This window comes from Rhea pennata, chromosome Z (genome assembly GCF_028389875.1).
Source record: "Rhea pennata isolate bPtePen1 chromosome Z, bPtePen1.pri, whole genome shotgun sequence".
In the NCBI taxonomy this organism is placed as follows: domain Eukaryota; kingdom Metazoa; phylum Chordata; class Aves; order Rheiformes; family Rheidae; genus Rhea; species Rhea pennata.
The window spans coordinates 29,460,336-29,475,803 of NC_084702.1; the positions used below are offsets into that span (position 1 = coordinate 29,460,336).

The following is a 15,468-nucleotide window of genomic DNA, read 5'->3' on the forward strand; positions in this document are numbered from 1 at the left end:
TGTGGCACGACCATTATTCTCTGGATCTGGCTGCAGTACTGCAGTTGGGATCCTACCACCTGCTTTTCTGCAGTCATGGAAGTAGCAAATAGGAGGAGCCTAATTCTACCCTTTCCTTTACTGAACATGGTTCTTCCTCCTGTCCTTCCAGATCTGAAATAACATAGGGTAAGCTCTTGTGCTTGGCAGTTTGCTACCACAAAAAGTCAAAATCATGTTAAAAAATCTGACATGCTCCTTGATGAACCATACTGCCTGGTCTTGTTTGGGACCTTAAACCAAGGCTTCCAAGTCTGACTATTGAAAGCGACAACTCTGTTACAGGGAGAGTGGTTTCCCTCACAGTGTTAAGCTTATAACTCCATCTTGACCATGCAAGACACTTGTTCATGTTTCTCTTAACATATATTTGCAGCATGGAATAATACGACTTTAACTCCATCACTTAAGCACTGCTAAAGCAGAAAAGCAATGAGGAAGCCCTGAAGTAGAACACCTTGCTTGACTACCAATAGCTTGCAGCAGTGCTTTTTCCTCTCTCTCTCTGCTAGGAGGTTGCAAGCATTTTACATGTTCACTTATCATCATTTTCGTCATCATTTTCATGTGCTTGAATGCACTTAATCATTGCCATAGACATAAAAATGCTGGAAATAAATATATTTAAAAGATGATGAACCAGCAGTATTTCAGGTCATTGAGAATTCATCTACCTTACTTTTCATGAGCTATCATAAAAATCTTTCCTCTCTTCAAAATCTTGAACTATATGCCAGTGACTCAGGGACAGCCATCTGTATTTCTCCAAATGAAACAACAAGTGATAGAAAAACTGAATTTCACATCATAGTGCTTTTAGAGAACTAGTAAAATTGAAGTGCACATCTTTCCCATTTTGATTAATACTGAAAGTAGATCAACTGTACAAAACAAGGTAGTATACCGAAGAGAAGATTATTTTTATTTTAAAATGCATATCTAAAATGGATTAGGATTGTTTTTAAAAAAGTGTTAATTTAATCCCAAAATGATTACAGTCAAAAAACTTTACCTCTCTCTTGCAAGTAAAAATTTTAATGATTGATAGACAACATTATGTAAACCACAGCTCCAAGTGAATCTCCTGTTTTGTTCAACTCTTTTAATTTTAAAATTCTTTATAATAGAGAAAGAGGCCCCTTGTCTTCTAAAATTCCACCACCGTAATTACATTCCTGTAGTACTTGAAGCCACTAAAAAAGACTGTATTGTTATGCTTTTGAACATTGCTTTTACACAGGCTTTCAGACACCAACTGTTAAGAGGTAAAATAACTGCTTTATACAACGGGGGGTCTTGGTTATGGAGAGCACACTATCTAACTGGCTGGAAAGAATCGTAGTAAGGCTTGGATACTCTATAGCCAACAAAATGTATTAATTACCTTAAGGAATGTGTTTTTTTTTCCCAAGATTTCACCAGTTTAAAGTTAAGTCTTGTTCATTCAACTTGAATACAGTGTTTCACTGTACACTTCATTCTGTTAGAATGTTTATTCTTTAATAATCACTGAGTTTAAATTTCGGATTTATTTTACCTCAGCCAATAGTATAAATTAAGTCCTAAGCTAATGCCTATTTTACTCTGAACCTGTGTAAACATTTTGACATTAAGATATACCTTGGTTTGCAGAAAAAAAAAAAACAAGAAAAATCAGCAAAACAAACATCTCAACTTCCTCATCACTTGTCTTTTTTAGAAGAGATGCTCATATCCCTTCCCTAAAAACATTTGTTCTTCCTGTGTTGTCTGTAGTAGCCTAGCACAGTTAAGTCTGGCTTAAAATGTCAAAAGCACAGTAACCAAGATGAACTCAGTAATGGAGGTCAGTGCTTTTCTTAGACCAATTAACATTAAACTTGGCAATCTGTCAGTGAGGAATTGTCTGTGAATTTAGGCATGATAGGTAACATTTAACTTGAATCTTGGTTTTTACTCTATTACAACCACTACTCTTTCCATGTACAAGAGAACCAATCCTCTACCTGCATACTTAGCCATCTTAAGTACAGGAGTTGTAAACTAGTACACTAAAAAAATGATACACAGTGATGCATAAATGATCATAAAACACATTAAAAGAAAGCCATGACAAACTGATGTTTTCTTAAATGAAATTTTTGGTTGGGAAGTTAGTCATGTCTGTCTTCTCTCATGCAGTCTTGTGTAGGTTGGTTCATACAAAGATGGTTCTAAACACAAGTGTCTGTGTGAAGTACAGACACAAATACAGTCTTTAGAATAGTTGGTTACACAAAATGCACTTAAGACATGATTTCTTTTTGCAGTGTAACCTGACAGACTATGGTGTGTGTACTGCTCTCAGCAGCACCAAGTAGCAGGAACCAGCCCCCCATAGTCTCTCTATGAGGGTTTACAGGTGAACAGTGACAGAACTCAAGAGCAGCTGAGAAACAGTGAGGATAAACTGACTTCCATAGAAATTGTCTCTCTCTTAGAAGGATTTTAACTTATGAACAGACCACAGTGCTTTAAAAATCCCTATTTGTAGCAGGTGTCTGATTAAAGGGAAGAACTTGGGGTTCTTAAGAGTGTCATAGTGGTAATTGAGGGTATTTTGTTTATCCCAAGTAAACTAGTTTCTAGTTTACATTCAAAAAGTTGCAAAAAAGACAGACTACAAAACATTATCAACATGATACATTGTGCATAACACAGCACTTCACAACACCTACAGCTTCCCCTGTGGGAGACATTGAAATGTCTGTTAAATGCATAGTCTGGTTTACCTTCCCCAGTAGTCAACAGATTATTTGTTTCAAACAGCTGAGCAAGTTTGACAAACACTTGCCTTTCTACTTTTTAGCAGAAGATACTGTCTGAGTGGAGTAACGGTAGATGTAGCACACCGTTTCAGAAGGCATCTTATCATCAAAAGTTCAGGAGTCAATTTGACAGAATTTTTACACTCTGAAGTTGTGCAAGTTAGAGGTAACTGAGGAGTCCAGCATGGTTTTCCAAAAAAATTCTTTGTAGAGCTAGGCTAATCTCTCTCTTAGTGAAGAAGATACTTTTTCTTACTACCTAAAAGCTATGAAATCAACTAGGACAATGATTCAGTCCTGGTGCAGATTTCAAGAGCTAACAGATTTAGTCTGAGACCCAAGAAACTCCCAAGAAACTATCATGTACATTGCAGTATAAACAGTTCCAGAACTGGTGTGAGAGTAGATTGCAGCATGGGCCAGTTTAATTTATTTCCTTCTTCACATATTCTTAAGGTAAGTTAGTCTAAGCTCCTCTTAAAGCTGGTTGGAGATCTCCCTACTGCATTCGTCAAGGGAGAGATGCATCCTTAGCAGAAGACTCTTTTCCACCTACAACCAATACACACAAATTGTTATTGCAGTATGATTGTACAAGGTAGTTGACTTCAAAGTTACTACAGTTACTGCTAACTAGTGTCAGTTTTATAATCAGGAGGAAGGACAGATTCATTACAGAGATCAGGCTGCTTTTGAAACAAGCCTCCAGAGACGTAAGATAACATTTTCGCCACTGAAACAGTACTAAAACTTCACAACAAACTACTTCATTTGGGTCTTTGTTAAAGCCTTGAGAAAATAATTGAAACATTCTCAGATCACTTGGTTGTCATCATTGCTGCATTTTTTATGAAGAGGTGACTAAGTCATCATGAACCTCCCTTGTTCACAACCTCTTGTTCTTCTACTTGATCAAGTAAGTGATTCTTCACATTCTCTTCATGGTTTTGAACTAATTAGAGAAAAAGAAAAAAGTACATAAATCTCTTTAAAAGTGACAGTTCTTCGTCTAGAAACAATCTAGAATGCAGAGCAGTTCTGAGAGAGCTGTCAGTACTGAATACTACAGTAAAAGCTTCTGATAACTTACCACCACCACCTGTTAAAAGTAATTTCACTGATACTATAGATAAAATCAGTCACACCATTAAAACCAAGGAAAGCTCACAGAGAAATAAGCCACCTATATTTGCTACAGGAGACAAAATACTATTAATTTTTAGCATGTAATACTTGAAGTAAAATTATCAGTTTTTTTTTTTCCTTTTACCGTGCAAGTTATTTTCAATTCCTGCAAGCGCTGCTTGCTTGTCTGTTTCGGATTCAGCTTCATTCTCATCTAAATTGTAGTCAACATTTTTGTCCTGGTTCAGTGCTTCCTGTCCACGTTGGCCTGGAAAAACATTTAAATTAATTAGTTTTATGCTGCACCATAACATCATCTGCACAAGGAACAGTTCCTATAACAATCTACCACAGAATTTATTTTGTACATGAATTGTAGTGCTGCTTAAGATTGAATTTTTGTATTATTTTTCCTTCTGAGCTATTCAATTTTGGAACAACTTTTGCTGTAAAACTTGTATAAAGAGCTAGATAACAGAAACAATTGTCTGTGATTTGAAAAATGATAGAAGTCAGCTCTCAGAAAGAAAAGAAAGACATTAAATAACTACAGAATACAGTGTAAGAGTAAAAACTGAAGCACATATTCAATATTTGACCACAGTGTTCCTTTTAAAGGTACTAGCTCCATCAGTAAGAGATCTCAGATTCCCCACTTCTTGTTTTAGTTTGTCCATCAAGTTGAAAGGTGTGACAGTAGCTTAAGAAGAGTATTTTAGGATGTATCAGCTTTAAATAAAGTTTTTCTATAAAGGAGATCTCCGTTACCCAGTCATTACTCATCCCATTCATACATCCCAAACAATTTCTATTGACTTTTTTCTTTAGATTCTTTATGGATAGCTCAAAAGTAAATGGAATTTTTCCTTCTGTTCCCCAGCCTCCTATCCTTATTTTATAGTTAAGCATCCAGAAAAAAACTAAGGCACCAAGGGTGAGCATACTCTAGTTAAGAGAAACATGAGTCTGGTTCTGAAGGAGAAAGTTGAATCCTCTTAATTAGCAAGAGGCTTAAAAATGGGCTTGAAAACATTTAGCCTCATATACTGTCTATGTTCATATCACCATTTCAAATAGATTTTTACAGCAGTAGACTTAAAGCTCTCAACTTCAAAAGCAGCTTTACTTGAAAGAGAGAGGGTATTCAGAAAATATAAAAGAAATCTTTACTTTGCTGCCATCTGAAACCAGCAATTTGTTTAGGAACTGTAGGAATTCTAAATTCTAGGAATTTATGTGTAGCTGACAAAAAAGTTTTATTGCCATATTCAAGTGCAGAAAAGTTTATTTACTTATGCTCTCAATATATTCAAATGTCTCAATTTAGACTTGAAAATTAGCGGATGTCCTGTTATTTCTAAAACTCTCTCTCATAGGCTTATCAAACACATACTTCTTGCTTCAAGATCTGTCCTATGTATTGTATTCCAAAAATGGAATAAATGATACTATCCATCAAGTTTGTCAAGAAGATTATTATGTAATAAGCCTATGCAGTAAGTTATGGTATTTTTTTGAACAATGAACCTGAAGAACATGCTGCCAAACTTCTAGCTCACAGAAACCTGGATAGTAGAATTTTTTCCTGTACTGTTGCAAGATTCTTATACCTAATTCTTTGTTATTTCAGCTAAAATAGAAGCAGTTTAGGTAGCTAGGTAGTTAAGTAAGTATCTTTGGAGAACAGTTTGTTTTGGCCAGCATCTCTTTGGGCAGCTGCAGGAATACTATTTGAGCAATGCAGATAAGATTATTTACCTCTGCTAAATTTTCGATTCTGTTAACATCATTAGTCATGATTATATGAAAGCATTCACTGGATTAAAATGCAGAGTGTTGCCCTCAGGCATCAATCCCTTCTCTGACTGCCAAAAGGTTTCTCTTTACCCTCTATGGTCCATTGACTCAACTTGCCTTTATGCTAGGAAGGGTGAAAGATGTCTCCATTCAAAAGAGCTGGTAGCAAGGTATTTGGGATACTCTATCAGAAGGTACAAGATACAGGCTTGAATAATCTAAGGAAAAAGCAAGGAACTGAACCTACATGAGTCCTGTAAACTTCTCCAACTGTGTAAGAAAACATCACTTTCTTCTGTGAAAGAGTAGCTGATACTCTGGTTTTAGGAGCATGCAGAATGATGCTAGATGGCTGTCTAGATTTTGTTCAGGTTTAGGCATGACATCCATACTTTGCTGCTCGGTGTTATGAAGGCGAGTGGTTTGAGGGCACACTTGCCAGAGGCCAAAAACTGGCACCTTTGCTTGCAACCTCTGATCTGCAGCAGTGTTCTAGGCTTATGATAATAGACCTCATACAGCTGTAGTCTTCCATAGAGTTGGCCTTTTTTTCCCCTTGGTAGTATATTTTGAAACAGAGGTAGTTAACATTGATGCATCATTGCTTTAAAAAGACTATCCACAAAACATTAGTATGCAGTATTTCTCTACCCATTAATGTTTCAGATGGATAATATCTTATTACATTTATTTTCAAATGCATAAATTGTATTCTTATAAAGCTTTGACACCAAAAGGTTTTGGAGGCTGATTTTCCCCAAGTGTCCTGCAGAGACAGAGGAAAGCAGGTATGGTGATGCAGAACAAGACCCTTGGAACTCTGCAGTACACAAACAGAAGCCTCCATCTTCACTGACTGACTGTCGAAGAGTGGTAGGGATTGACTAACCTTTTACATTTCATGCTATCCTTTATGAAAGCTCATAGTACACCTGACCAGCTGGCATAATTGTCTCAGAAATCCTGCCCTCTTCTACTCTTCAATCTCCTTAAAGGATGTAATGTGCTACCAACCATCCTTTCCAGGGTGCAGGTCATCCTGCCGAGCATCGTAATTTAAGAGCTGCTCCCGCTCCACCTCCTCATTGGCAGTCTGCTCTGCTGCTGGCTCTACAGCCTCTAGCCCAGCTACATGTTTTTCATTTTCATACGCATTCAGTCCTTTCTCTGGCTCAGGTGGCATCTCCTTAGTGCCTGCGGAAACCTTGAGTGAATCCTGGGCGTTTTTCAGTTCACTGAAATGCCCCTCTTCCTCTGCTTTAGGCTCCTGTTTTCTGATGGCAACAAGACCAATTTTTCTTTCTGTAAACAACAGAAATCACTCTGAGTTCAAAACATAATGCCTTTTAGTGGTAGTAAAAGTTAGAAACCTTAAATAAATACTGCTTTATCCTCCTCATTCAATACCTATTTTTCCTCTGAAGGAACATCTTTCAACCACATCAATTCCAAAGAGAAAGAGACAGAAGTAGTCCCTTGTTTTCACACTGGAGACAAACGCAGAATGAGATTTGTAAAGTCTACTGTGGTTTTGTTCAGTATTAACAGATTCACTGCCTACTTACAATTTTAATACATACAGTTAATTGGGCAAGTGAAGTAAAACCATTTAAAAACAAAACTGTGATGTTCTATGTAAATATCTGCTATCACAGCATTAGAGGTATGCAAAAAGAGGTTCCTTTATGTATTGCATTTCATTATTAACAATAAAGCTAACTTGGTGTTCAGAAATAGTTTAGAACAAAGCTGTCATGCAGGCAGTTTTACAAGTAAAAGAAAGCTATTTTTATTTTTAAATATGAAGATGCAGTGCAGAAAAGCTATTGCTTCCAGCAGATATCACCACATCTTTTCTCCTGTGTATCTGTATTTTTGACTAAATAAAATCAGGATACAATTTGCCTGAAGAAATTATATAGAGATGTTTTGAACAGTTAGTTTTCTAAAATGAGAACTGCAGTACTTCCAAGATTGTAATTTAAGATAGCACATTAGAATAATTAAAGAGGAAATTGAATTTCTAACACCCGCAGTACTATGCAAGACTGAAGCAGAAGTAGCCACCCATTCAAATTAATAGCTTCTCAGAGTTTAATGCCAAAAGCAACTATTAGGTGATCTAATCTGATTTCCTGCATATCATTTCCCTTACTTACATTTTACCCAGTGACAACATTTGAAAAGCAGGAAAGTGTGTTTGCTTAAAGCCTAACTTTCAGCTTTCCCTTATGGTTGGGTTGGGTGCTAGGTGTGTCAGACTTAAACAAGCAGATTTTAAAGGTTCTTAAAAATCTTTGATTCCAAAAGCAGGGCATTTTCTCCACAGTAAATCAGGGATATGACTACAGACTTGTAAATACTTTTCTTTTCCTTTACATGCAATGTATGCCAGTTACAACACACAACTGGACCAGCAGCAATGCTGGTAATAAAAATGCTTGAATAGATAATTAATTATATCTCTCCATAGATCAGGAAATCAGGAAAATTTGATAATAACTTTTCCATTTTAATCTTGTGCATATATATATTTTTTAAGAATATTCAATTAGATTTCAAGCCTTATTACCCTAGTTGCTATTTGGATGTCACTGATTTCCATCTCACCTTTAGCCTGAGGAGTGTTTGTCTCTTTTGCTGTAGGTGCTACTCTGGGTACATCTTCATCAGCTTTCTGCTGTTCCAGGCCAGCCTGCTGGAACTCCACTTGCTTAAAGGCAGGGAGTTGAACATTAACCTATAAAGTGAATGCACATACACAGGCATTGGTCTAGTAGTGAATTATATCAAAATTCAGTAACAAAAATTGTGCACGCATTCAGAAATATTTTAACTAAACTCTTTATGGTGATGGAAGTATATACAATCTTAAGTATGTAATGATGTTACTAGTGTATTACACACATCACAAGAATTTAACATACTTTCTCTAATACCTTTCCATTTAACTGCAGCTAACTGTGAGGTTATTGTTCTTGGTCAACGTTTCACAGGAACACAATGAGTAAGCAAGGGTCACAGGACTGTAGTAGTGCACACCTCTCCAGTGTTGCTCTGTTAACATGCCAGGTCTAGCAGCTCAGTAAAAACTGATGGCATTAACTAGCACAGCAGCATTACACAGACTCATAGACTCTGCTATGGGCACACAGTTTGTTATTTTCTGTGTAATATATGAGTGTTACAAATATCCTTATTTATTTGAGCTTTGGAAAAAATAAGGAATAACATGACAGCAACATTTGAAGGAATGGGGCAGAGGAGAGAGCAAGAGAAAAATTCATCTAATAGGACAGAGTAGAGGACAAGCTTTTTTCAAAAGTTTCATTTAAAATCTTATCTAAGACATTTAAACATAGATTATACACAGGGCTAAATGTTTTCAAACATAAGTGTTATCTGTAACATCATTTGAGATAAAGAGAAACTGGCTATCTTCCTATGCAAGATAGTTCCTGACCTATTAACTCAGCATAATAAAATATTTCTTAACAGCACATGGTTACCTTTCTGACTCATATCAATCAATCTACAAAGATAGATAAACTGAGGTGGGCATAATCAAACTTCAGTTAATCAAGGGTGCACAGAACTGGACTAAAACTATATTGAATGCATAAGAAGAAAAAATTAAATCAACCAACACGACAACAGTATAACATGATGGAGCTCTCTTAAGAATTTATTGAACACAAGTATTAGACTGCTCTCAGAGCCTGACCCATCTGACCTACTTAAAGATTAATGGCTAAGATGTACAGTAGCTTGAAGCTCTTCCAATTCACCAATTAAAATTTTATGTGCAACTCTTACTCATATTAGCATTTAATTGGCCAAGAGATATGCTGATTCAGTTCTCAGAAACACAGAACGTGAAATTGTGCCTAGAGCCTGTGTTGCTCTGTACCAGCTTCAGCTCAAAAAACAGATTGTCATGGCTTGTATTATGTATTTTTTATAATAGATGTAGAGAGAGGACAGGTATACAGACATTTAGAAACGTAAGCATTTATACCACTGTATCAAAGAATAGGAAAAATATGAAAGAATATGAAAAAGAATATGAAAAACTTTCTGTTGACTTTATGACATTTAATGTGATTGTTGATGATAAACTGTAGCTACCTATCGTTCTAAGCAGGTCAATAGAACACAGGGCTGAGAACTATTTACCTGCCCATCTGCAAACATGTCTGTGGAAAGAAATGATTAAATAATCAGAAAGAAACTAAAGCTGGAGATGATGTGTAGGACATGTTTACTTGGTTATTTTGAAAATGCTTAAGCTTAGCCAAAGCCAGGCAGAACAAAAAGCAGTTGGGTGAACATGATCCAGTTCAATATTAGCACATAATCTAACATTAACTCCTACGAAAGCTAGAGAAGCATGCATATACATTACCACAAAATATTTGGTTAATTTTTCACAATCTCAGTCATTAATACATAAAAATGCTACATTTTAAGAAATTTCTTTGTTATAAATTGTTCAGCCTCCCGAAGTCACTGTCTACAGTAGAAATCAGAGAAGGAACATAGACTATTTCTCACTTTAAGTTGGAGCATGAAATCCTTTGTAAAAATACTGATGCTGCACTTAATAGTAAGTAGCTGCCTCTTAAGCAAACATGCAAGAACATTTAACTTACATTATCCTAAATGTCTAACTCAACAATTTTTAATGATAGTGTCAAACTAGCAGTGCATATGCTGAAATTTTTTTACATTGAAGTGTTTTACCTTCTGGATGAAAAACATAATTACTGCAACCTGTAGGAGATGAATGAAAACATTGTATGCTCCTCAACTGAGGAGTATACATTGCTCCACAAAAGAGAGCACTGTGAGAATAAGCTGTGCATTTATTAACCAATTGCCTCTCCCTTCTCTTTCTCTGATTTATTTTAATTCTGATATTTCCATTACATAAGTTTACATCTTGCAAATTCAGCATGAAAACACAAAAATTGCAGGAGGCCAGCTACTGTGATTTGTGAAAACATGAATTATTCCAGGTAAAAAGATCGGCTTGTAGACTCCTAGATGGTTGCCTTGCACTAATGATAAATAATGCTGCCTCTGTACAAGCATTGTGTGAAAAGAGAATTGAGAAAGTTACCACTTGACGTAAGAAACACTGTCCTGGATACTGGGAAACACAACCAGACAGCATTTATTTAGGCTGCAGCTGTATTAGTGGTTATCTCATCTGGGACCATCCTATAGCTTGGATAGGGAAGATTATCAGCCCTTCTTTTAAATTGCTGCCTACTTTGAGCCAGGATTGTCTCCAACTCTGGAACTTGCTGAAAGGCTAAAAACATGCTGTAGAGGAGCATAAGCAAAACTCCCCAGTTTCCTTCTGGATGACTTCCTCCTCCAAACTGGAATTGGTCACAAGGAAGACGAAGCCCATGTTGGTACAAGTAAGTTTAACAAAGACCCAAAGACCTGCCAGAAAGCAACACCAGAAGTTAAGCTGAACTCCTTTTTAAGATGTCCTCCCCCAAGTTAGCTTCTCAAATGGTCAGAATTTTCCTTTTTTATTTTACTTTTTTATTTTACTTTTTTTTTTTTAACTTTTACTTAAATTTTACTTTTATTAAACAGGGTTTTCCTAATCACCTCCAAAAGATGGACTTCTTATTTGCTAATTTACCTATCAGTGTCAGTAAAAGATTAGAGTTGGACAACAAGAGCTTTCACTTCTTTTTAAATGGATAAATGACTAGTGGTTCCTGTCCGTCATGCTTCATTCATTTTGTAGCTGTTTCAAACAATGAAGATCTCACAGCTCCATGCTCTAATGATGATATATGGTATTTCAGACTAGCCTTGGTTCTCTCACTTCAGCAGTCCCTCTTCCACCATTTTATATACAGGATTTGTAGGAGGAGAACAGAGTAGACACAGACTAGAACAAAGAAGGGAACCATTATCTGAACCTGGAGGGATCTTGTGCAGGTGATACTTCAGCTGTTTTTATCCCTACCTCCTTCCAGCTATTTGCAAAACCAGCTTCAACTCTAGTTTCTTTACCATTTCCATTTATGAAGTTATCAAATTGTTTCTTTTATTAGCATTTTCCTAACTAAAGAGTAAAAAGCATATATTATCAGAAAAAAATATGTCTTTGCAATGAGAGTTGGCCACCCATGTATGGCGGAAACGCCCAGCAGTGAACACTTATATAAATACGACTTCAGTCACAGTTGCATATAGTCCTGAAGACACAACAGTCTGGTACATTTACATAAATTTATTTACTTCTGCCACAGAGAACACTGCATGTTTCTAATACCATCTGTAGCAAGGATAACCTGTCCCTGCTCTGATCCCACTTCACTGAAGAAGCACCAATAATTTACATGCCAAGACAACAGGATGTTCTGAAGTTTCTTTTTCTTGAGGATTTCCTCTCCCTCCACACACCACAGGAAGAGAGAGTGGGCTGGCATGTAGCCATTGCATTTGGCAAGTCTGCACTATTTTAGTGAGCCTTCTCATGTTATGTACAGCAATGCCTTTCACAGTTCACCTCAGCATGTCCAAAAACAACACGGTAAGACGTTCAACCTTCCCTCCTTTCCACGGTACAGGTTTGAAATTGGTGTTTCTGTGAAAACTCTTAACCATTTAACCTTTAAATACCTAGTGAAGACTTATCGATTATAGTGTCATACTCAAGCCTTGCTGCTGCTCTGAAGTGATTCATACTAAATTTATCATCCCTAAACATGCACCTGTAAATACAAAGCAATTAACTCCTTTAACAAAGTCAAAATGAGCTGTGGACCAAAATCCAGCGGTGTAACTACAGCTGACCAGGCTCTTCACTACTGCCAGCACTATGTCTCAAATTCTGTCCATCTCTCAGAGTCAGAGTAATTTGGAGAATAGTCAGGCTTTATGCTGGTTCTTACCTTCAAATCATTTAACTTCACATAAATAAGAAACATTCAACAAATGCGAATGAAAGCTCTACAAAACTTACTGAGATGGGCTGATGTTAGCTGGGGATGGAAAGAAGGAGAACCCCCTGAGAATTACATAAAAAAAGATTTTTAGAAAGTTATCTACACCTTACCTGGAGATTCTTTTTGGAATCTTCTGAGAAGTCTTTGTTTTCTTTGATCTTTGATACATCACTACCTTTTTTTGTAAGCTCATTTATTCTTTCTTCACATTGTTCTTTTAATTCTTTCATCTGGTTGATGCATTGTGACCTGAAGGAAACGTGAAAAAGTTAGTACTTTTATCCACAGCTATAAAATAAAGAGAAATATTCTTCTAAAAAGTTTCCATAAATTGGTTTATTCCTTTCCTGTACTTAAACTTGAAAAGATCGTAGAGAAACGAGGGGGTTAACCTAAATCCTAAGGACAAGCCTAATATGCAGGTGGTCCAGGTTCTGCCGGAAAAAATTAAAGTCCTTTTGTCAGACCAGTTCAACAAGGTATGTGAGTGTTCCTGCCTTATATTAACCAGTTCATTTAAGTAAAGTCAAAAATCAGTTTTGACCCTTGAAACATTTCTGGTATGAGAAGGAAAATAAGGATTTTGATTTTAAACAGGAAGAGGAAACAGAAAGGTACTAATTCAAAGCCATTTTTATGGTAAATAGAGGCAAGTTACTGTTAGCCAACTAAACACCCTTGCTCAGTATTTTACCAATGATGTGCAGTGCTGTAAGATGTAAGAAAACAGTATGCAACAGAAATAGAGCTCTTCAGTGGCTATTATAAGCTCCAACAGGGATATTTTCTAAAGATTCAAGTGTATAATATTTTATATACTTTACTATTCTTGCACCGTGCCATAAGTGCACTTCATAATACTAAGGGTCTTCCATCTGCAGTTCTGTAGCCTGCCTTTCACTTGCAGCTCTGTAGCCTTTCCCCTTGGCTGTCCTAGGAGTGCCTGTCTTGAAGCTGCCTTGGCAGTATTTTTGTTCTTATTTTTGTTCTTATTCTGCGTTATTCTCATGGCCTTGCACCTGCAAACCCCAACAGCATTGTCATGTTGGGTTTTTCATGGGAAGTGACTATCATCAGTGCGAGAAAATCCCTTTTTCCCCACCCTCACCCTACTCAGTTTTGTAGCTTTGAGGTTATATTGGAATAAAAGCCAGTCTTAGCAAATAAACTAGATAAGCACTAGCAATAATACCTAGGCACAATGTTCAGCAGTCAGCATACAGCCCTACGTATGCTTTGATCCCATCATGAACAGGAACAACAAGTAGCGGGTTTGAGCAGGTCCCAATGAGAAGTATATCGTGTTAGGAGAAAGCATGGCACAAAATCGTCACCATCATCATCACCATCAGCACACACCATGTTGCAGAATGTGCCTGGGAGGAGGCTTGGCTGGAGACCACATTGCTTCTTTTCCTGGCTGGCCACTGTGGCAAAGGGATTTCTTCTCCTTTTCTCTCTCTCTCTCTCTCTTCTTTTTCCCCTTCCCCTCCTCAAAGGTAACTTTGAATAACTTGCATGCCAGAAGATGCCAACCCCAGAAACACATCTTTGCACATGGAAAACCTCTCTCCACATTAGCTGTAGGTCAACACAGTTAAGATGTGTTTATCCCCCCTCACTGAGGAAGGAGGGTGAATTTCCCAGCTGCTTCTGTCACAGTATTGACTCCCCTGCTGTGTGACAACAGCTGGTCTAGACAAGTGTGATTCAGTTTCTCAAACTGCAAATAAGGTACCACATAATCCAGAGGAAATCTCAGGGCATGTGACCTCTAAGGCAACAAATCTTTCACTGGTAGTACATTATCATTCTTCCCTGTCCTTCCTTTTTAAAAGCAAAAAATTTCCTCTGTAGTTCACCTTTGGAACAGAAAATGAGTGTTTGACAGATGTGATATCAGCTGACAAATTAATTACTTTTATTACTGCTTCTACCATCTCGTACCCTTACTACAGGCTATTTTAATATATGATTTTGCTAACACTAGAACATGGAAGAGTCACCAAAATAAGCAGTGCATCCTTAAGTTGGCGAACATCAGAGACTATGAAACAAAGGCTTGAGTTAGATACACATTCATTAATTTCTTCGAAATCAAGGAAATCAGAATTGTCTGCATCTCAGTTTGGGAACTGGAGAGGGAAGCAATAAATGGCAAAGCTAAAGCTGGAGAGAGAGCAAATGTTTATAAATGCTCTTTCATCCCATACTGCACATGAAAACAAAGCTCACATAACATCTGTGACAAATTCATTTTGATTTTACTAGCTATGAAGGAATTTCCGTCTTGCAAAATGGGCATTCTGGAGATAAAGATACTCTACTCATGCACACAAAAACCTGAAGCATAAGAACAGCACTAGTTTCTCCACATTATCCCATCAACATGATATACTCCAAACCTCCAAAACTAGTACTCTTAAAATTTTTACAGTTTTAACAGTCTGAAGCCCTTTGTTTCCTTTTAGCTGCTGCAGGGCAGATGGGATAGTACTGGAAGGAAGGGGAGCTCCTGACCTGTCCACGCTGCCCAGCTGCGTGAGCTCTGCCTTGAGCAGACAGGACTGCATGTAGTATGTACTACGGCGCTCCTGGCCAGCCAGTTCCTGAGGAACAAACATGCTTTTTGCATGCAACAGCAGTAAGTTCACCCAACTTACTGGTGAGTTCTACTGAAAATGCCAGGCCTACTCAGAAAATCTGCTAAAATAAAAACCTTCTCCCTGGATTAGAGATCT

General features: G+C 37.1%; 1 protein-coding gene across 8 annotated transcripts in view; it reads right to left on the reverse strand.

The window, feature by feature from the left end:
• Positions 1-3,232: 3,232 nt before the first annotated feature.
• Positions 3,233-15,468, reverse strand: part of GOLM1 (golgi membrane protein 1) — a 54,790-nt gene continuing 42,554 nt past the window's right edge. For all 8 annotated transcript variants that reach the window (XM_062600570.1, XM_062600569.1, XM_062600567.1 and 5 more), the window contains 5 exons: positions 12,838-12,976; positions 8,358-8,487; positions 6,762-7,049; positions 4,096-4,218; positions 3,233-3,777 (listed from right to left, as the gene is read on the reverse strand). In XM_062600570.1, the coding sequence (XP_062456554.1) occupies positions 3,695-3,777; positions 4,096-4,218; positions 6,762-7,049; positions 8,358-8,487; positions 12,838-12,976 (763 nt within the window). In that variant the 3' untranslated portion in view covers positions 3,233-3,694. The remainder of the gene's footprint in view (positions 3,778-4,095; positions 4,219-6,761; positions 7,050-8,357; positions 8,488-12,837; positions 12,977-15,468) is intronic.